The 24,005-nt window shown below is 38.7% G+C and overlaps 1 protein-coding gene across 15 annotated transcripts in view; it reads left to right on the plus strand.

Moving 5' to 3' along the window:
- The window catches only part of magi2a (membrane associated guanylate kinase, WW and PDZ domain containing 2a), a 682,885-nt gene that overhangs the window by 646,195 nt on the left and 12,685 nt on the right, over positions 1-24,005 (plus strand). For 10 of the 15 annotated variants that reach the window (XM_043713779.1, XM_043713778.1, XM_043713782.1 and 7 more), the window contains 2 exons: positions 5,121-5,264; positions 21,626-21,764. In XM_043713779.1, coding sequence (XP_043569714.1) covers positions 5,121-5,264; positions 21,626-21,764 — 283 coding nt within the window. Of the gene's footprint in view, positions 1-5,120; positions 5,265-21,625; positions 21,765-22,460; positions 22,572-23,246; positions 23,310-24,005 lie in introns of those variants that run through there. The other 5 variants (XM_043713788.1, XM_043713790.1, XM_043713792.1 and 2 more) reach the window with 4 other exon arrangements.

A 24,005-nucleotide genomic window follows, 5' to 3' on the forward strand; every position in this document is an offset into this window, starting at 1 on the left:
ATTGGGTGCTAATACAAAGCGAGACAGCATATCCTCATTGTCAGCAGTGATCAATCTAAGGGGTGAACATGTTGTACAGCACAGTGCCACAACAATGTCAGCAGCCTATATGGCAAACACTAATGGCTAATGGCTATGTCTCTAAATCTAAGGAGAGTAGACCTTGGTCAAGTCGAAGAGGTCTGGTGTCAATTAGGCATCCGTCGCAGTCAAGTGCAGCGTCTGATCTCAGTCCAGACTAACTGTGATTAGTTGAATACTTGGGGTGTTAAGGATCAGAGGTTCTATTCCACCAAGAAATGGCCATGGTAGCTCGTAAAGATTCCGTTAAGTCAGTCCAGGAATTCACAGTAAGTAAGTCGGAGAGCTGTGGAGAACTCTATCAGTTCCTTAGTGACTCATCACTTGGGGCTGTCCATTTCAGTGAGCAAGTGGGCCATGGTCATTCCTAGGTGTGTGCTCATTCGAAGTCAAAAGGAGTTATCATTGGCCACTGCTGTGGTAAGGAAGTTGGGGAGTCAATTGTGGGGATTGGAGGCAACACGCAGATGTGCCAGATGTGTTGGAGCATGCTTACATCCTGAAGGAATGGGTGGCCATTCTATCCTGGCTGTCACCTGCACTAAATTTTTATGTAACTGGATATTTAAAAGGATTCACTTGGTACCTTCGTGTCATCTCTTAATTCTCAACCCACAAATGTTTCAAGGTTGTTACTGATATAATTTGTGCCAGATCACACCACTTCATCTCAGTTCCTCATAATGATAAGCTCAGTGCTGTAGCCCAGGCAAAAGGATTTATCCATGTAGCTACCCTCCCCCAGGCAAAGGGTGTTATAGATTGTATACATATTACATTGACAGCACTATTTCATAACAGCTTACTTCTTCAACAAAAATATGATTCATTCCTTCAATGTACAAGTCATCTGTTACCATTGGTACCTCATCTTAAGTCTGCACCATGTATCTGGAACCTGTGTCCTCAATAATTTTCATGTTCCTGTTTTATTTTAAGGCTCTGGGAGACTAGGGCTACCTGATGTAACCATGGTTGAACACTCAGTTAACACAACCCCCTGACATGGATGTGATGAACGTGGATGTGATGAAGTCCATTTTTTTGACCAGGGTAATCTTGACCAGATAATGAGCCTCTGAGGAATAAGGTTATGATGTTTGGATAAGTCTTGGGGTGCCTTGAAGTACAGTCCAAACAAAGTTTGCTACATAATTCGAGCATGCTGTGCTCTGTCAGAGGGGATTTGATGGATATTGAAGAGCTGGGACAGCAGCAGTGGTCTTCTGAGGAGGAAGATGAGGGAATTATGTTAGAGTAACATCATGTTCAGCATGGCAGAGCTGTATAAGGTTGGGCACATAAGTCAGATAGGACTTAATTGACAGCCAGTTCCAGTAGCTGTGAGCTAGATGTAGTGATCATTCAATGATTTTAAATTTGTTGTTGCTAAAAAGGCAAGAGTTCCCAGTTCATTCTCCTAAAACAAATATAACCTTTTTGTTAGTTTCTGTTTTCTTCACTTTTGCTGTTGTTCAATATAAGTTAATGTTTTCAACTGTTTGAAGGTTTTCCAGCATGGAAAGCTCCAACGTTGAACAGTGAGAAGATGTTATGCTATGCTGGGTGTTTGGGAAACAGCAACACTTTTTAGACAGAGTTAAAACATATTGCTGTGTTAAGGATGTATAGTATGCATAGCTTGATTCTTGTAACTGCTGTTATGAAGACTGTTGATCAGACAGGTGACTGTAACATAACAATACATTTATAAATGTGAGCTTTATTTAGAATAAAGTATCACCCATGCCAGCTAAATGTCACCAACAGTGTTGCTTTTTCATCCCCCTCCCACTACATGCGCGTGAAGGACAGCTCCTGGCTGGCACACTTGATTTGGTGCATGGTTGGCCTTTAAATGGCCAGAGCCAAGATTCTCAGATTATCCCAGCAGTGGTGAGCACTTCCACAATTGGTGATCACATGATAGGATAAGTGAGATGTCCTAGAGCTGTGGTGCAAACAAAAAGAGGTGAACAATGGAGAACTGTAAGAGATATCTTGTTAGAACTCACTATGACAAACCACCCATGAAGGACCCAGACGTTAGTACTGAGCCAATTTTTGGCAAAGTTCAGCCCTTCAACTTTATACTGTTTCAGCTGAACTTGTCAATCTGTCACTTTGTTAACAATGTGGTTATTTTCAGAAAACAAATGCCCAAGGTACAGCATTATTTAAAAAAAGAATGTAAAATTTTGGAAAATCGTTTTTATTCCTCATACCCACTATATTGGAAAGCCCATAAAATGATGTCACAATCTCGGCATGCAGATTTCTCTAAGTGTACAGTACAGGTCAGAAAACAAGTTCCAACATGACCTGTAAATGAACATGCTGATTGACTAACTTTCAACCCTTTACATTTGTAAATACTAGAAATAGATGCTCATTACAGACCATGAGCTAGAGACATAGCTTTGAAATGGCAATTCTTTCTGCTAGCTCTGTTCACTATTTCCTAACTCACTGAATGTGAAGTTATATATATATATTAGTTGTATCCACAATTCATGAACTTCATTTATAAGACATTGAACAGTGTAGCCTCTGTGAAGAAAGTGAATTTCAGGTATAAGTAGATTCACTTCACTTTTTCTTTTTGCCCAAGTTACTTGATTTTGATTTGCAATCCCTTCATGGAGTCTCCCCATAGAAGATACCTTTCTGCTTATGAGAATGAGCTACAGTTTTTGTGACTAAGCATCCATACTGCAGCTATATAGTTGGTCATAAAAGTAGCTCAGGTGCATGGCCTTCAGATTTTCTCTTCCTCCCAAATGGGTGTCCCTAATAAAATATTCCAACTGTTCTAAAAGTTATTGTTTGCTAAATCAATGATCAAATATGTTGTATTTTCTCTATGAGAGAACATTTTGAATACAAGTTATCTTCTACCTAATTTATGTATATCACAGGGTTAGTTTCATCTCCATGGATCAACTCATGGAAGCTGCAGTGTGAGGACTTGACTCATGGCAGGCTGGCATGGGCCTGCGCATGGGTTGCTCATTGTTAAAGACTGCCAATAGGTTGTCACTTGAAGAAAGTAAGGACAGCAGATGCTGAATACCAGAGTCAATAGACTTGGAGCTGCAGAAGCACAGCAAGTCAGACAGAATCAGAGGAACAGGAAAGTTGACATTTCAGGCCGTGACCCTTCATCGGGATTCTGATGCTGTCTGATTTGCTGTGCTTCTCTGGCTCCACATCTATTGACAATAGGTTGTTGCTCACATCTTTGTTGGAAATGAATGGAAAGGTAAATTACATGTTGGATAAAAACGCAACAAAGATGATTTATTTGAAGGATAAAGAAAGTTAGTGATTACTATGATAGCTGTGCTGTTCCAAATCTTCCTGTTCTTTTACATCTTCAGTGCACTGAAATAACAATCATTCTATTGTTTTCCTTTTTTTTAACTTTTAAATTTTTTAATGAAGTAAAACCATTTTCCTGGAAATGAGATAACAGAATTAAGTAGTCACATTTAAATAAATATGTTAATGTGCAGTACCACTATGTGAAGGCTACTCATCGTCAACTTGTAAAGGGCAATTCGTAATGAGCAATGAATGCTAGTCCCTTCCAAATCTCAAAAATGACTTTTTTTAAAGAAGTGACATTGGAGTAATTAGTACCATCACTGCATAGCTAACTATTCATGAAAGTTGAGTATTAATAATTCCAGATAATGCCACATGACTTAATACTAATGACTGATTATTACATGTGAGATGAATTAAGAGACATTAAACATAACTAATTAAGAAAATGATATAAGTAAACAAATGCATGTAAAATAATATGTAATTAAAAACAGAAATAAAAGCAGCAAAGTTTTTTTTATGCAATAACATCTTATACAGTTATGGGCAAATACCATATTTGATGTATGATTGAATAATGCCTACTTAAAGATATAATGATATCAGGTAATGTAAAATTATTGCTGATAGGATAGAGTGTGAATGGTAAGCCTTTCCCACCATTTGTCCCAAAAGAAGCATTAGATATTGCTTTAACCTTTCCCTTCTTGATTTCCCTGAACCAATCATAAAGTTTATTCTCATACTGGTTCATAGCTCACTTATTTCTAAATCTTGCTGAAATCCAAATTCATTTATCACATAAAATGTTTGAGTCAAAACCTTGTCATCAGATTTTATTTCTGGTTTTATGATTCTGAGGACAAAACAGTTGCAACTAATACAAAATTAACCTGAAAGCTTTGCATGCAAATTTTAAATCTATTACTTCAATACCTGATTGGAAATTCTTGCTTTTATGGAAGGCTGTCAAAATTATCAAGCAAATATTTTAACATTAATGAAGCATTTGATTTGTCATATTTCCTTTAGAAATTTTACTGCACTTGTTACATTGTTCTTCTTGCATGTGTAGTCAATAGAAAATATTAAAAGTGAAGGATTGTTCAACATCCACATTTGGAAAAATCAAATATTTGCTAAAATATTTTAAATAGTATTTATGATTTGCTACTAACCATTGATTATATCTGCCACACACTTGCTTCATTAATTATCACTCCTGACGTGCATTATATTATATGGAGTGAAAGTTGTACATAAGTCCACAGAGCACCTATATGGTTGATATTCTCTTTAACTAACTCTTCAGCTGATTTATGGCATGAGCGTTTCACCATGTAACTTTAATATCCTGAAAGTCTTTGAGGAAAGGAGGTATAATTTTTGTTTAGCTTTATTATATCCTTGCAAGGAGTGTGAACTGACCATGTAAGTCTATTAGTACAAAAATTATAGACTTGATTAAGGGTGAGTACAGAATAAGATAACAAGTAATATTCATACTGAGTTGACCTATAGTTAACCTAACCATTATCCTTGCACTGATACATTTTTAAATGTCAGGAACTAAATCTTTTGATTTTAGAGTTTTGTTGTTTCAATACAGGCTGAACATTCCGAACTGTTTGGTTAAATAAACTGTTCAAACAGCATACTGAGTATCAGGGTTTAAATATAGTTTATTCTTACTTTATGTTTATATATAGGATTTTGATTATTTTACGGTTGATCTGGAGAAAGGTACCAAAGGATTTGGATTTAGTATTCGTGGAGGACGAGAGTACAAAATGGATCTCTATGTGCTGCGTTTAGCAGAAGATGGCCCAGCAATCAGAAATGGGAGAATGAGAGTAAGTCAGCAATTTCTTTTTGATTCAGTCACTTTTGTTGCAGCAATCAAACATTGTGGTTTCACTGCAATGTGGATTTTATGCAAGAGGCATTCAGAAGATATAAAATCAACTAAGACTCTATCATTGCTTCAAGGCGCAATATTTAAGTGTCACTGCTAGCATGAAATCTGCTAAATGGACTGAAATAAAAAGCACAGCATTTCTTATTTTACTGTACAAATGATGCTATTTTAAAAATATCATAAATGGTGCTATGGCTTATGTGATATCAAGATACATATTAGCAGTACTTAGTGGGTAACCTGATTTCGTAATGAAGGGTTTCAGCCTGAAATATTGACTTACCTGCTCCTCAGATGTTGTCTGATCTGCTGTGCTTTTCCAGCTGCATATCTGTTGACTCTGACTTTCAGTATCCGCAGTCCTTACTGTCTCAAATTCTCTAATTTCTTCCCTTATGATAGGGAATATCAGAACCTGTTATGTTCCTCCATTAAGACTATGGATTGGCCAAGGAACTTATAGCTATAGTTAGTATATCGCATGCTAGTGCATTTACCAAATGGACCATCAAGATTAAGCAGCATTTTATATTTAAATAAAGTGTCAATCATCTTTTATAAACCTTTATGGAGACTATGTGCACAAATACTGCAGAATATTATACTTGTTGTGGAACTGCAAAGGACATAATTTATAAGACAGTACTTTGAACATTTTCTCCTTTATAATTCAAAACAGTGCCCACACTATCTGATATATCTGCAAAGTGGCAGTAAACTTGCAGCAGGAATCTTGCAAAGTAACTGTTCAAACTGGATTAAAGCACTAAAAACATCTGAATACAAAGTAGGTGTGTAGGTCACAACCTTCAGCTCAGTAGCACTACTAGTACTGATGCTGCAGAAGCTTGAATCTTTTGAAAGATTGGTCAAAATACTTCTCCTTGAATGCGAGGCTGTGCCCCTGGAAGCAGATGATATCTTTTCACCTCTCTCAACTCACACATCTACAAGCACAGGCTGCAGTGAATTTCAAAATATCTCTTCAAATTTCAGGTGAGGTGATTTTGACTGACTTCTGTTACAGCAGAGTGAGTGGAAGATTAGTAGAAGTTTGAGTTCACAAGGGAATGGTACTGGACTATGACATGGAGGTTAGAGGAGTCCAAGGGCCTGTCAGGCAATTGCCAGCTTTCCATGGAATGGTCGTAGTTCTTCACGGACTGATATGAAGATGATGCACAGAAGGCAGAGAGGAGAAACTATGTGCAGATGCATAAGGAAGATAATTGTTAAGGCTGGCCAGGTTTGGAATAGTCAGGTCTCAAGGTAAACTTGTATGATAACTACTGTTATACCTCACTGGGTAACCTAATTGGAAATCAAGCCCCACTATCTCCAGCGTCATCACAAAAGTTAAAGGTTTTGACAAGTACACAGAATTCCCTAAATTGTCTGATTTTCAGATCTAGCTTAATGGAAAACACGGACCAGATTACATATGTTTCTGTACTTAACAAGAACATGGCTATTTATTACAAATAAATAGATTTGAACTTTTAATTAAATAATTATGAGCCAACAACCTATAATTCTACGAGTTAAAAATTTAAACGCCCTTACACTCTCCCCCTCTACACCACATGCAGACTGACACAGATGGGGTAAAACAAAACAACATGGATGTTCTTGGCAGCAGGAAAGACTGGGAAGGCAGTGCACTAGTCGCTGTCCAAGATTTACTGAGGTGATTCCTATGCTTCTTGGTTTACCCTCTCCAGATGCTTTCACCTGGCCCAGGGTGGCTGGTTCCCACTCAACATTCTGTCACTTATCAATTAAAAGTCTCAGCTTACTGCAACTGGAAAGGGGAAACAAAGTGGTTATCTTCAGGTTTGAGATGCTTTTTACTACAAAGCAAAAACAGTTTATTCTCCTCTTGAGGTCCAATGATCTCTTCTAAAATATTCACAAAACCAAGCTGTTCAGCCACTGAGAGCCAAGCACATAGTTGTTGGTAAGCAGATAATTCTAATTGATAACTGTTCACTTGTCTACAAACCAATCAGCTACTTGGTGCTAACCAAATTTTCATTTGTACATATCCTTTGGCTGCAGCTTATCTGCAAAGTAGACATACCTAATTGTTTGAACAGCCCAATTTACAATGAGTGTCACGTTGTTTGTCTTTAAAATGTGTAGCAATCCTTCAAGAATCCTTGGTTTTTAAAATAGTTTTGTTCTCATTTCAATCAACAATTAAAAATACAGGAAAGAAAACGGCATTTACGATACCCATTAAGCATGGCAGAAAATGTTAGGGTTTGTCTATTCCAGTTTGTAAATGCAATAGGTCTTAATTGCTACCAACCTATCTATGTGACATTAAAAATGAAGAACAACGAACAAAGAAAACTTACAGCCCAGGAACAGGCCCTTCGGCCCTCCAAGCTTGAGCCAATCCAAATCCACTGTCTAAACCTATCGCCCAATTCTTAAGCATCTGTATTCCTCTGCTCCCCAACTAGTCATGCATCTGTCCAGATGCACCTTAAATGAATCTACCTTGGCTGCCCCTACTACGTCTGCTGACAACACGCTCCAGACATGTACCAAAGTACTTTCCGCATGTATCCCCCTTAAACTTTTCACCTCTCACCTTGAACACATGACCTCTCATTATTGAATCCCTCACCCTGGGAAAAAGCTTGTCTCTATCTACCCTGTCTATACCCTTCATGATTTTGACCTCAATCAGATCCCCCTCAATCTCCTTTTTTCTAATGAAAACAATCCTAACCTACTCAACCTCCCTTCATAGCTAGCACCTTCCATACCAGGCAACATCCTCGTAAACCTTCACTGCACCCTCTCCAAAGTGTCCACATCTTTTTAGTAGTGTGATGACCAGAACTGTACACATTATTTTAAATATGGCCAAAGTAAAGTCTTGTACAATTTTAACATGACCTGCCAGATCTTATGTTCAATACCCCATCCGATGAAGGCAAGCATACCATATGCCTTCTTGGCCACTCTATCCACCTGTGCAGCCACCTTAAGGGTATAGTGGACCTGAACTCCCAGATCTCCCTGCTCATGAACTTTTCCCAAGGCTCTTCCATTTACAGTATAGTTTGCTCTAGAATTAGACTTCCCAGAATGCATCATCTCACATTTGCCTGGATTGAACTCCATCTGCCTCTTCTCCGCCCAACTCTCCAGTCTATCTATATTCTCCTGTATTCTTTGACAGTTCCCTATGCATTCTGCTACTCCACCAATCTTTGTGGCATCTGCAAACCTACTGATCAGACCAACAATGCCATCTTCCAGATCACTTATGTATATCACAAACAACAGTGGCCCCAGCACTGATCCCTGTGGAACACCACTGGTGTTCTTTCTCCATTTTGAGAAACTCCCTTCAACTACTACTCTCTGTCTCCTGTTGCTCAACTAGTTCCTTATCCACCTAGCTAGAACACCCTGCACACCATGTGACTTCACTTTCTCCATTAGTTTATCATGGGGAACCTGATCAGATGCCTTACTAAAGTCCATATATATGACATCTACAGCCCTTCTTTCATCTATCAACTTGGTCACTTCCTCAAAGAACTCTATTAAGTTGGTAAGGCATGATCTCCCCCACACAAAACCATGTTCTCTATCACTGATAAGCCCATTCTTTTCAAAATATAAATAGATTTTATCCCTCAGTACATTCTCCAGCAACTTTCCCACCACTGATGTAAGGCTCACTGGTCTGTAGTTACCTGAAATACCCCTACTCCCCTTGTACAGGGGTAACAACATGAGCAGCCCTCTAGTCCTCTGGCACCTCACCTGTGGTTAAGGATGCTACAAAGATATCTGTCAGGACCCCAGCTATTTTCTCTCTCTCCTCCTTCAGCAACCTGGGATAGATCCATCCGGCAATGAGGATTTGTCCACCTTAATATCTTTTAGCCTACCCAACACATCTTCCCTCCTTTTGTCAACGTGATCCAGGTAATCAAATTTCTATCTCTAATCTCAACATTCATCATGTCCCTCTCCTCAGTGATGCAAAGTAATCATTGAGAATCTCACCTATTTTCTCAGGTTCGACTCACAGCCTTCATTGCTTATCCTTTAGTGGAACAACCCTTTCTCTAATTACCCTTTTGTTTCTTATATAAGAATAAAAGGCCTTGGGATTCTCCTTAACTCTGCTCACTAAAGTTATTTCATGACCACTTTTAGCCCTCTTGATTCCCTGTTTAAGGTTGGTCCTACTCTCCCAATATTCCTCCAAGGCCTGTTCTGTTCTTAGCTGCCTAAACCTGATGTATGCTTCCCTTTTCCTCTTGGCTAGTCGCACAATGTCTCCTGTCATCCATGGTTCATGAACCTTGCCTTGCCTATTCCTTGTTTTCAAAGGAACATGCCTATCCTGCACTATTGTCAACCTATCTTTGAAAACCTCCCACATATCAAATGTAGATTTTCCTTCAAATAGCTACTCCCAGTCCACATCTCCAAGCTCCTGCCAAATTTTGATATAATTGGCCTTGGCCCAGTCTAGTACTTTTCCCTAAGGGCCACTCTCATCTTTGTCTACAAGTATTCTAAAACTTACAGAATTGTGGTCACTATTCCCAAAGAAATCCCCCACTGCAACTTCTACCACCTGGCCTGGCTCATTCCCCAACACCACGTCCAATATGGCCCCTTCCCTCGTCGGACTATTGACATACAGCTCTAGAAAACTTTCCTGGATGCTTCTTACAAATTTTGCCCCATCCAGACCTCTGACACTAAGTCAATGTTGGGAAAATTAAAATCTCCCATCACCACCACCCTGTTGCCTCACCATCTTTACATAATCTGTTTACCTATTTTCTCGTCTACCTCATGCTCACTTTTGGGAGGCCTGTAATACAGCCCCAACAATGTAACTGCACCCTTTTTATTTCTCAGCTCTACCCATAATGCCTCACTGTTCAATCCCTCCATAGTGTCCTCCTTTAGCACAGCCGTGACATCATTCCTGACCAGCAATGCAACTCCTCCCCCCCTGCCCTGTCTGAAGCATCTATATCCTGGAACATTTAGTTGCCAATCATGTCCTTCCGTCAACCAAGTCTCTGTGATTGCAATAGAGTCATATTCCCAGGCACCAATCCAAGCCCTAAGTTCATCTGCCTTACCCACTATACTCCTTGCATTAAAGTATATGCACTTCAGACCGCCAGTTCTTTTGCATTCATCTGCTCTCTTGTAAAAGATCTTAAAATGATCTTTTACAAGAGTAATTTTCATTATTTTAGATTTTAATTATCTCTTTCTCAATTGCATCTTCCTTTCCCACACTTTATGTACAAGTATTCTCTCACTTCCTGGTTCAAGAGATACACAGCTGTTTGTCCCAGGCTAAATTCCTTGTTAACAATGTTGTGGTTTTATGAACTTCAATCATCACAGGTTGAAGTGAAAAATCCCATTGAAAGTCTGTGAACAAGGGTGTAATGAATGCCCTTTGCCCAACTTGTAGATCATAGATGAACAATGTGTTGAAAATTTGCATCTTTATATTACACCCTTGTTCATCTTCATAATCTTCCATGGCATTTGTCAAAGTAATTCATTTCATACAGTACGTTATAATGACAGCATTGTTTTACTCTGCTTAATTGTTACTAAAATACAAACTATTGTTATTAAATAGTATTGAAAATTAGGCTTCCAAATTGTATGATGTTGAAAACGTAAAAACATGATTCCTACAGATGAGGAATTACTTCACATTTAAGGGGAAATACAGGATTCTTCCTGGAAATCGTGTTTAAATAGAGGTCAAGAGTACAGGCAGGTCTTAGCTGAAGTGGGAGCTGCTTGTTGGTTCAGATTTTAAAAATAGTCTCAGAGAAGGATTCAGAGCTTCATTCTGAAAGCTGTTCAAAAGCTAAAGGTTTCAGCAATGTGACAGGGTTCCATTCAACATAACGAGGTAGTTTTGATGTCTCTCATCAAAACCATTGTGTGTTGTAAAAGATAACTATGGGGCTGCTACACAACCCTAGCTGTAATCCATTTCAGTCTTGTTCTTCGTTTAGAACTGCTTAGTTGCTCCTTTGTCTAGGTTTGACTAAAATGTTCATACAAATGGGAGTTGCAAAATTCCTCAGAGATGAGTTAGCTTTTGTCTTAGTAGTTGCTTGAAATTTCTAGAAGCAACCACTGCACAATTCTGTGTTTGATAACAGCCATTTTAAATCCAGCAAGAGTCCATTTTAAAAGTTAAAGGAAGGCATTACTTTCAAAATATAAAAAACTAGGGTCTCTCTTCATGTCTTGGTGAGCATGAAGAGAGCAATTGCTGCCCAATCATAGGATCACATCTTAATGGAGGGCATTTTGGGCTTTGAAATCGTAGAGCTGTTGAATACAGACTGTGTCGAGAGTGTGGTGCTGGAAAAGCACAGCAGATCAGGCAGCATCCGAGGAGCAGGAGAATCAACATTTTGGGCATAAGCCCTTCATCAGGAATGAGGCTTGTGAGCCAAGAGGGTAGAGAGCTAAATGGGATGGGGGTGGGGCAGGGGGGTGGAGGGAAGGTAGCTGAGAATGCAATAGATAAATGAAGGTGGGGGTAATGGTGAGAGGTCAGAGAGGTGGGTGGAACGGATACCTCTCTGACCTCTCAACATTACCCCCACCTTCATCTATCTATTGCATTCTCAGCTACCTTCCCCTCCCCCGCCCCACCCCCATCCCATTTAGCTTTCTACCCCCTTGGCTCACAAGCCTCATTCCTGTATGCCCAAAACATTGATTCTTCTGGTCCTCAGATGCTGTCTGACCTGTTGTGCTTTTCCAGCACCACACTCTCGACTCTGATCTCCAATCCTCACTTTCTCCTAATTGAATACAGATTGTGATCAAGCAACATTTTCTCCTGTAGTATGAATTGTTGTGATCACTTTAATTTCATATTCTTGCATTTGCTCTGATACTGTGGTATAATGAGCTTTAGCAATATCAATATTCAGTCAAAGAAAAAGGGGAAAATGGCAAAAAAGAAGCCATTATTCTACTGTCCAACTCATTCAGGCTCCCTTGCAGATATGAGCTAACGCAAGTCACAATTTAGCAAACATTTAAACTAAATTAACAATTCCATTCAGAGGACAGAAGAATTGTTGAAATGGAAAATTGAAAATTCATTAAGGGCAATTGACTTGAAACTGAGATTGTAAACAAAGATAGCATTATACAAGACCCAATTACTTTTAATGGTACACTGATTAATTTTATTAATCTGTCTACTTTGATCACACCAATTTTTCATTTGACAGCTTGTAATTCTTTATTTTAGGAATTGAATGTGTTCCTTCCTTGTGTTTTTACAAAAATTGGAAAATGTTTATAAAACAACTATTTTGAACAAATTGAAATTTGGCTTGGAGACTGTTTTTATACCTCTACAAGCACACCATTTAGAATAGTGCAATATGCTACAAGGATGTGCAGGCTGATATGAATGGTTCTTCCATGGCCATTACCATCCTATAGACTGGTTGGTCCAACATAGTATCAGGACTCTCTCAACACATGATGACTGACATCCACATCCATACCTACTATGTTCAAAGATTTCACTGATTTTCGCTCTAGATCCATTCTCAATTTAAGGTGGGGTTTGAATACTTCTCGTTCTGACTCAGAAGCAGCAATGCTACCAGGATGCCATATGGAGTCATAGAACTCTACAACATGGAAACAGACCCTTCCGTCCAACTTATCCATGCCAACCAGACATCCTAAATAAATCAAATCCCATTTGCCAGCATTTGGCCCATATCCCTCGAAACCTTTCCTACTCATTTTCCCATTCAGCTGTCTTTTTAATGTTATAATTGTACCAGCCTCCACTACTTCCTCTGGCTGCTCATTCCATACATGTACCACCCTCTGTGTGAAGAAGTTGCCTCTTGGGTCCTTTTTAAAATCTTGCCCTTCCTACTTCAAACCTTTGCCCTTTAGTTTTGGACTCCACCACCCTGGGGAAATGGTCATGTCTGTTTACTCTGTTCATGCCCCTCATGATTTTATAAACTTCTATAATGTCACCCCTTAGCCTCCAATACTCCATGGAAAATAGCCCCAGCCTATTCAGCCTCTCCTCTTGGCTCAAACCCTCCAATTCTGGCAACATCCTTGTAAATCTTTTCTGAACCTTTTCAGGTTTCACAAAATCTTTCCTGTAGCAGGGAGACTAGAATTACACAAGGTATTCCAAAAGTGGCCTATCCAACATCCTGTACAGCTGCAACATGACCTCCCAACTTCTATAATCAATGCCTTCTTCATTATCCTGTCTACCAATGACTCCACTTTCAAGGAACTATGAACCTACACTTCAAGGTCTGTTTATTCAGCAACATTCCCCAGGACCTTACCATTAAGTGTATAAGTCATGCCCTGAGTTGCTTTTCCAAAAAACAGCACCTCACATTTATCTAAATTAAACTCCATCTGCCACTCTTTAGCCTATTGACCCATCTGATCAAGATCCCGCTGTATTGTGAATTAACACCTTCGCAGTCCAGACACTTCCAATTTTGGTGTCATCTGCAAATGTACTAACCATACCTCCTATGTTCACATCAAAATCATTTATATAAATGACAAAATGCGGTGGTCCCATCACCAGTCCTTGGAGCACACCATTGTTCACAGGCCTCTAGTCTGAAAAGTAACCCTCTACCACCACTCTCTGTCTTCTACCTTTGAACCAGTTCTGTATCCAGTGGCTGTATTCCTTGTGATCTAACTTTACTAACAAGTCTATGTTGTGGAACCTTGTCAAATGCCTTACTGAAGTCCATAAATGTCATGTCCATCACTCTATCCCCATCAATCCTCTTCATTACTTCCTCAAAAAACTCAAATTAGTAAGACACAGTCTTCCATGCGCAAAGCATGATGACTATCCCTAGTCAGTCTTTGCCTTTCCAAGTACATGTATATCCTGTCTCTGAGGATTCCTTCCAACAACCTGCCCACCACAGGCTCACTGGTCTACAGTTCCCTAGCTTTTCCTTACCACCTTTCTTAAATAGTAGCACCACCTTTTTGCCATCTGATTTCCCTCTGAAGTATCCTCCTACTGCCTTTATACTCTTCTAGGGATTCACTTGATAGCTGTTGTCTATACCTGACATATGCTTTCTTCTTTGTTCATTCCTACTAGCGATGTAAAAAAGTAACAGTTTAATTCTGCTATTTACATCATTTTGACTTTACATTGATTGAATCAAAACTCCTGTTGTTTAATCCAACATTCATTGGAAGAGATTTGGGATTGCCAAGTATAATAAATAATATGTTCAATCAGTAAAGAGGCTATGGGATCATACATGTTAATCTGTCAAATTCAGTCAGCCAAATGAAAATTTAAAAGATAAAGTCAGTAGTACATTGTTACATAAATTTATTTATATTTAATAGCTCTACTATAACACATCAACTCCCTGTCTCTCTTTTAATTATTTATTCAATCTGCCAATGAAGGGACCATTTTATGTAATTTCCGATGGATAAAAACAATATCAGTGGTTCTTGCAGTTGATCAATATAAAGAATACTAATTATTCTGTATATTCAATGTGTTCTTTTGTACTAAATTAGATTTTAGATTATAAGCTACATTGTGACAGTTTATCCTTGAAGTAGTTCTAACACAACAACCTATCCAATTAAAAATTATAATAGAGCCCTGAGTGCCCCACACACAGTTCTTTTAGGTCACATCCTGACCTTATTCTCCAAGTTTGAATCAGTTACAGGATACAAATGGTTAATTAAATACAGAAAGCAACTTCAGTACAGCTGGTATGTATCATGGTGGAATCATATTAGCTATATATATGAATTAATTCTAGTTCAGCATGCTCAATTCCAGAGATAGGTCCTCAGCAAGTCAAAATGAATCATGTAAGTTGTTCATGGTAATACCCGAAATATGGAGACAGTGAGGTCTGCAGATGCTGGAAATCAGAATTGAGAGTGTGTTGCTGGGAAAGCACAGCAGTTCAGGCAACATCCGAGGAGCAGGAAAATTGACATTTCGGGCAGAAGCCCTTCATCAGGCCCACCATTTCCGGCCCAAAGTGTCGATTTTCCTGATGCTCGGATGCTGCCTGGCCTGCTTTTCCAGTGCAGCACTCTCAATATTTGAAATATACTGACAGATATTCCTGTTTGCTGCAAACTTGTCACTTCAATTATCCTGATGTTATTTCTTTTAATCCCTATTACAGCTTAATAGTCAGAGCGAACACTGATAATAAGAAATTTCCAATATAAGACCTGTTATACTTAACAGAATACCCTATACAGCCATAGAGATGTACAGCATGGAAACAGACCCTTCGGTCCAACTCGTCCGTGCCAACCAGATATCCCAACCCAATCTAGTCCCACCTGCCAGCAGCCGGCCCATATCCCTCCAAACCCTTCCTATTCATATACCCATCCAGATGCCTTTTAAATGTTGCAATTATACTAGCCTCCACCACTTCCTCTGACAGCCCATTCCACACACACACCACCCTCTGTGTCAAAAAGTTGCCCCTTAGATCTCTTTTATATTTTTCCCCTCTCACCCTAAACCTATGTCCTCTAGTTCTGGAGTCTCCCACCCCAGGGAAAAAAACCTTGTCTGTTTACCCTATCCTTGCCACTCATGATTTTATAAGGTCACTCCTCAGCCTCCGATGCTCCAGGGAAAACAGCCCCATTATCACAAAATAATCAGAGCTGAGAAAGGTGATTTTGGCCATATTAATTCTGTGGCGGTAGCTTAGTTAATAGCTTTCTCGCATCTGAGTCAGAAGATTGTGGGTCCAAATTCCACTGAAACACAAAATTTAGATTGTGACATCAGACCATACTAATGGAATGCTGCACTGTCAGAGGTGTTTTCTTTTTGGATAAAATATTAAGCTGAGGCCATGTCTGCCCCTTTCAGTGAATAGGATAAATCCCATGAGACTATTTCAAAGGAGAGCATGGGAGATCGTCCTGGTGTCCTGAGCAACATTTGTCCCTTTATGAACACTATTAAAACATACAAGCTGGTTGGTATTACATTACTGTTCGAGCCCATCCTGTTACTTTATACACCAGAGTAACTCAAATGCATTTCAACCATACAGGATAATTAATGAGCCACCACATTTCACAGAATAGTTTGTGTGCTCAAATATGTAAAACTTCACAGTTTCAGTTATGAGTACAGCTGTCTGTTCTTATACTAATTCTGCCTTTAATTTCTATATTCACTACTAAATTATAGTACAACATGGAGCTGGCAAAATGCATTGAGCTCTTATTTTTTTCTAATATTCTCTTACATCCACTGTAATGTAATCTTAAACACTCAGGTAAAATTGGAAACACAAATTCATAAATACAAATGACCAACTTATCTTCAAGACCATCAGAGACATGGATGAGTGAATTTCACACATTCATCAGCCCTTTCTCAGTGAAAAGTCCTTATGATAGGCCCACTTTAATGTATTCATGCTCAACAGAAAATTATTTAGCATATCATCTGGTGATCCTATATGCAGACTTGGACATTGAAGTATTTGAACCCTAATTCCCACAAGTATGACATCACTGTGGGCTTCCATTACAAATGTGATTACACTTCAAAAGTATTTTATCTACAAGATACATGTTGATGAACTGAAATTTTCAAAGTTACTCTTGATGTGTAAGTGCATGGATGAAGCATTTGTGTAGTAACTAGTCAGATTAATCAGCCAACAAATACTACCAGTGCTTCGTTATATTAAAACCATAAGATATAGGAGTATTTGGCTCATCAAGTCTGCCCAATCATTCAATCATAGTGAATATGTTTCTCAACCCCACTCTCCCATTTTCTCCCTGTAATCTTTGATCCCCTTGACAATCAATCCATCTCTGTCTTAAATATACCCAATGTCCTGGTCTCCACAGTCTTCTATGGCAATGAATTCCATCGATTCGATACTCTCTGGCTGCAGAAGTTTCTCCTCATCTCTGGTCTAAAGGGTGTTCTCTTTACTCTAATGCTGTGCCCTCGGGTCCTAGTCTCTCCTACCAATGGAAACATCTTCCAAACGTCCACTCTATTCAGGCCATTCAGTATTCTGTCAGTTTCAATTAGATCCGCCCCCATCCTTCTAAACTCCATCAAGCACAGACCGAGTCCTCAAACGTTCCTCATGTGTTAAGTCTTTCATTCTGGAATCACTCTTGTGAACCCCCTCTAGACCCACTCCAGGGCCAGTACATCCTTCCTGAGATATGGGGCCCAGAATTGCACAAAATACTCTTAAATGTGGCCCAACCAAAGCCTTATAAAGCCTCAGAGTACATCTCTACTTTTATATTCTAGTATCTCTGGAAATAAATGCCAACATTGTATTTACTTTTCTAACTACCAGCTCAACCCACAAGATTACCTTACGAGAATCCTGGACTAGGATTCCCAAGTCCCTTTGCACTTCAGATTTCTGGAATTCCTCCCCATTTAGAAAATAGTCTGAACCTCTAATCTTCCTACCAAATGCATGACCTCACATTTTCCCACATCATATTCCATCAGCCACTTCTTTGCCCACTCTCCTAACTTGTCTAAATCCTTCTGCAGCCTCCCCACTTCCTCAATACTACCTGCCCCACTACTTATCTTTATATCATCTGCAAAGTTAGCCAGAGGCCCTCAGTTCATTCACCTAGATCATTAATGTGTAAAATGAAAAGTTGTGGTCCCAATACTGACCCTTATGGAACACCACTAGTCACCGGCTGCCATCCTGAGTAGGACCCTTTTATCCCCACTCTCTGCTTTCTGTCAGACAGCCTATCCATACTAGTACCTTGCCTCTAGCACCATAGGCAGTTATCTTATTCAGCAGCCTCCTGTGCAACATCTTGTCATAGGCCTTTTGGAAATCCAAGTAGATAACATACATTGGCTCTCCTTGGACTAATCTGCTCGTTACTTCCTCATACAATTCTAACAGATTTGTCAAGCATGACCTCCCCTTGATGAAACCAAGTTGACTTTGCCCTATTTTGTCACATGCTTACAAGTATTCAGAAATCTCATCCTTCACAATGGACTCCAAAATCTTAGCCATGACTGAGGACAGGCTACTCGACCTGTAATTTCCTGTCTTTTGCCTTACTCCCTTCTTAAACAGGGAATTTACATTAGTGATTTTCCAGTCCTCTACGACCCTCCCTGACTCCAGTGATTCCTGAATCACCACTAACTCCTCCACTATCTCTTCAGCTATCTCCTTCAGAGCTCTGAGGTGTAGTCCATCTGGTAAAGGTGATTTAACTACCGATGGACCTTTCAGTTTTTCTAGCACCTTCTCCTTGGTGATAGCTACCATATTCACCTCTGTCCCCCAATTCGCTTGAGTTTTTTGAATGTTCCTCATGTCTTCCAAAGTGAAAACTGACGCAAAGTACTTGTTCAGTTCCTGTGCCATTTCTTCTTTCCCCATTACCACTTCTCCAGCATCATTTTCCAGCAGTTCAATGCCCACTTTTGCCTCTCTTTTGCCCTTTGTATATCAAAAGAAACTCTTACAATCTTCTGTTATATTACTGGCTGCAGAAGAGTGTTAAGATATGAAAGCAACAATAATCTGATGTTAAGCTCAAACCTTTAGGTGTTTGAAATCTAAAATGAAAACTGGAAATGTTTGGAATGTCTAGCAGCATCTAAGAGGAAAGAAATAGTTAATGAGCAGATTTTTCCCAGTCCCTAAATGATGTGGGCAAGCCCAAATAAATTGGTAAAATATGGTGAGATCTGAAAAATGTGAATCTTGACGTGGGAGAAAATAGTCTGATTTTCCACTCAAGGTTTTAATAAGGAGCAAGAGATAAGGCTCTCACAAGTGAGCAGTGAGAGGCCTATTTGCATGCATTGACCACCTAATCTCACCTCATTACAGAACAACCTCGATTATCCAAACAAGATGAGTGGGGAGTATTTTGTTCAAATAACTGATTGTTCGGATAATTGATCTGATCATAAACAGAGGAAGCCATTCGGAACATAATTATGTAAAAAAAATGTTTACAGAGTTATTATTTCATTCAATCGATAAAATATGTACAAACACTGGATATTACTTAAATATTCATGATATTTTACAAATAAAATCACTTTTTGGCGAGAGTTTGACTGACATCTGTGAAATGTTCGCTGACATTTTCCTCAGTTTTGTCCTGGTCCTCAACAGCAGCTGGCATCTTTCTGCTCGGTGTCATCCAGCCGTTCAGACTAACCAAGTGTTGTCCTTCCCTCCTAAGCAACTGCTGAGCCCTTAGAGAGAGTGAGAGAGGTGCAAAATACCGGGGAACACGAGAAAGAGGGAAGATTTTTTCGCTGACTTCAGTTTCTGACCTCCCATCAATTGTTTTTGGGGGGTAATGTTTTCCTTGTATTATCTCCCGTCACATTTTCCTCCTGTTTATTTTCACATGTGCTAACTCACTATGTGCTCTCTCCCATCAAAAAATGTTATATTAAATTTTCTTGACAACTGAAAGATATTGAACTACTTTTTATTTGGGAAAAAAAGTTATCATGGGATAATGGGAGGAATAAGCAACAGAAATGAAAAGTGTAAGCACATTTTTTGACTTAACTGTCTGGAGAATGAGCTGAAGAAAAATATTGTTGGGTTTACAAAACAGAGCGAGTCAATGTTGAGAGGGAATCTTGCTATTGAGCGCACAGTTTGGGCTTGCACACCTGTTGTTCATGTGTGTTCATAGTCACCAACCTTTATCCTTAGGGAGAATAAGTATTGGAGAGCCTTTTTATGAAAAGGGTAAGACTTAACTCTAACGCCATGTCTCAAGTATATATTTGAAGTTAATTATTTATTAAAGCATACTTGCTTCTATATTCCTGTTCAAATTTACAAAATTATGCATTAAAGGGATGAGGAATAGAATTTTCCTATTTGTTCGGATAATCCAAAATTCAGATATTTAGTGTTTGGATAACCAAGGTTGTTCTGTATATGTAGCTTGCTATTTTACCCAGGCAGTGGAGAGAAACTAGATGGCAATAATTCTTGACATGAAAATCTGACTAAGTACCTGGCAGCTCCAGCTCAGTGCCATCTTGGCCAGAATTCCTCAACATTTCAGGGCACTCTCCATGGTCAGCGACCATCTTGATAAGTGTACTTTGGTACTTCATTGTTAAGGTGACCAGACATCTGGCTTTGCCTGGACAACTCCAGTTTTTCACTAAACATACTAATAACCTGATATATTTCAAATGTCGGTGTTTTCAACTCTACTAATCGCCTTTCCTTTAACTTGTCTCTCATGATCCAATCAATCATTGGTAGTTTATCTGGAAAATCAATATTTTATTTAAAAGAGTAGATTCCTTTTAAATTTCAGATCATGAGCCTGTGCCAAATGTCTTTGACAGGCAGCTCAGCTCATCTGAGGGGCTTAGTCCAAACAGAGGAAATGTTGAACCCACGGAAAGTCAAAAAAACGCACACAGGGATCAAAGAAGAGTAGAAAAGAGGGGGGTTGACTTATCATTTATATAATATTTGGCTCTGTTTGGATTTGAATTGATCTATCACTGGGAGTTTTGGGCTCCCACCAGAAACCTACAGTAATAGTGAGTGAGTAGGTGAAAACTGACTGAGGAGCTGGAGCTATGTCAATGAGAAGCAATGCACAGGGACCTGAGCTCTAACCCGGGTGCTCTGGGGTTACTCAGAATTTTATTTGCCCACCGCCCCCCCATTAGATATTCTTTGCTGTGTATTTCTTCTGCATGTGTGCATCTACTGATGTAAACTGCTGCAATGATCAAGAGGGATGTTACTGGCTTTTATTAAGAGATAAAGATTTGATAGGTGGAATTTCTGCAGAGGCTACCTATTTGCAGGCAAGAATTTTGGCTTTTCATTAAGTTGAAATTAGTTTCCTAAAACCTATTTGATCTTTGGTTAGTTTGCTATAATATTTGAAAGATTCCATGTTTTATTTATCAAGTGCATTGCTTTTTTTTGTCTTAGATGTCTTAATAGTTGCCAACCTTGGCTGACGATGTTCCAGCAGATGACATCACATAACTTTCTACCTTCAACAATCCCCTTCCCCCACCTGATCTCATTTGTCACCACCATATCAATCATCATAGCCTCCCCTTCCCAGAACTTCCCATATATTCCAGTTTTGTTTCTTGAAAATCTGGTCACCTTATCCATTGTATCTTCACTTGATTTTTATTTTTATTCTTAATAGGTTGGGGATCATATCATTGAAATCAATGGAGAGAACACAAGAGAAATGACTCATGCCAGAGCAATCGACCTGATCAAATCTGGAGGGAAAAGAGTACGTCTCCTTCTTAAACGTGGGACAGGTCAAGTGCCCGAGTATGGTGGGTTTCATATTCTAGATCAGTTCATTTTCCATGTAGCCAATAAAGAATAAAGCAGTATTATAACAGTCTTTTCAGGTTCTAGAACAATGTGTTAGATTGGCCACCAGCTGCTAATCAAATTATGACAAAACTTTAACTTAAGAGGCTGCTGACTGACACTGAAACAGTGTTGTGTAACTGTTTGAATTTTAGCACAGCAACTTGATTGCAAGGTCTATAAATTACTGCTCACAGAGCACCATTGACAAAAAACATATTGCCCTTTTTTTTCAGTCAACAGAAGTTTGCTAATCAAACTAGTTTTCCCTTCTTATAGTAAGATTTGGATCAGCATGCTTCAAAACAATGGTACAAGAAGCAGTCAAAATTTAAATTATTTGAAATGTCATTATATTGTTAAATGTTAAATAATGTTGATAGCTGGTTGCCAATTGACATTAGAAGCACTTCAGTTACAAACATCCATAGCTTTAAAAAAGTTACAGCTAGTTACTAAGACTCATTCTACTTTGTAATGTCTTTCTAATCACTTAACTTCTTGCATGATTTACTATCTTAATGTTTATTTTAACTTAATTCTTTGCTGTTTTAAATTTTTGAATTTACTATACTAAACAGCTAACTCGATAACATTGTGCTAACATTGTGTTAATATCTGCCACTGGTTCTGTTAATTCTAATGATTGGTCCTAGGCTGTTCCTCCCCTTCCTTTAGGAATGGTACCTTCCAGTCTCTCCATGTGCATGAAAAGTGACAAGCATGGGTCCCCATATTTCTTCCTATTGGGCCACCCTAAAGACACGGTTTGTAATTCTGCATGTGTATTCTTCAAATTTTAGATAAAATAATTATAAATTTACATGTTTTATCGTTGAAAAATTATACTAACACATGTACGTGATGTCAAAGTTAACAGTGACTGTAGTCCAAAGTTCAATAATTAAAATTAAATAGTATCTGCTACTTTTCTAACTGTATTTTATAAATTTAATTACTTAAATGTCTTAGAGTGGTTATCTATTCTAAGCATTATCAAATGCCTATCTTTCTCTGATGTACAAAATAATATACATCTCCACTTTATCTTCCTTGAAGTCCTTGACAATAATTTGAAATTAAAGTTATGCTTTGAAACAAAGTTCAAAACTACATTAAAAAGAAGTCACATTCCCTTAATATCAACCTGACAATGTGTCTCCACTTTTGAGAGTTGCCAGGTTTTGTCAAAAAATTTATATTCCAGAAATCAAATAGCTGTTATCCCAAGCTACTTAGATTTGATGATCACTCTGCAAGATTCTGGAGATTCCTGTTGAATGTAAGACAAAATGCTGTGGTAGCATGCCTGTTTTTCAGCAATATTCAAGTTGTGTATTACCAGTCGTACATTAACATTCTTGTTGCATCCACTGTTTATGAAACTAGGAATCTATATGGTTTGCTAATTGTTCTCTCAAAATAATTTGCCACCATCATAGATCTATGCGTATGAACCCCCAGGACATGTTGTCCCTTCACATACTTCAGAACTATGTCATTAGGTCTGTATAGCCAGTTTCTGTTCCTTCTGCAAAATGTATTACCTCACATTCAACTATGGTAAATCCCATCTGCCATTTGCCTACCTATGCCCTGTAGCAGTTGTTTGGTTTCATCTTCACTATTTGGAAGCATGGGATAATTTTTGGGATTCATTCTGAATTCCAATATCCATGTCATTTATATATGTCAAAAAAAGGCCATTGGCATGCACCATACCGACTATCATGAATTGCAGTTTTCTGATCATAAGCCAATTTTTTTTATCCAAGTTGATGCTGACCCTCTTATTTCATGAGCCTCAATTTTGTTCACCAACATTTTATGATGCACTTCGTCAAATGCTTTCTTAAAATCTATTTTGACAATATCCAGAGCAATCCCTTTATCTGCAGTACCTTCTTTAAATATATAAGTAGCAAAAAGGAAAAATGATTTGGGCGGATTATGAACCAAAAAGAAGATCATCTTTTGGAGGTATCGGGCTTAGCTCAGATACTAAGCATTTTATATTTGACTTTGGTAAAATCAAGGATGCTGGTAATGTCAAAGTAACTGAGATGGTAGAGAAATTCAATTGGACAAAAACAGAGGAGTTACTTTAACATTCACAGTCCCCAAGGTAGAAATGTTCCCTTGTCTAAATGGGATGTATTCAGGTTGCTGAGGAAAGTGAGAGTGGAAATTGCTAGACTCCA

The sequence above is a fragment of the Chiloscyllium plagiosum genome, chromosome 23 (genome assembly GCF_004010195.1).
Source record: "Chiloscyllium plagiosum isolate BGI_BamShark_2017 chromosome 23, ASM401019v2, whole genome shotgun sequence".
Taxonomy (NCBI): Eukaryota; Metazoa; Chordata; class Chondrichthyes; order Orectolobiformes; family Hemiscylliidae; genus Chiloscyllium; species Chiloscyllium plagiosum.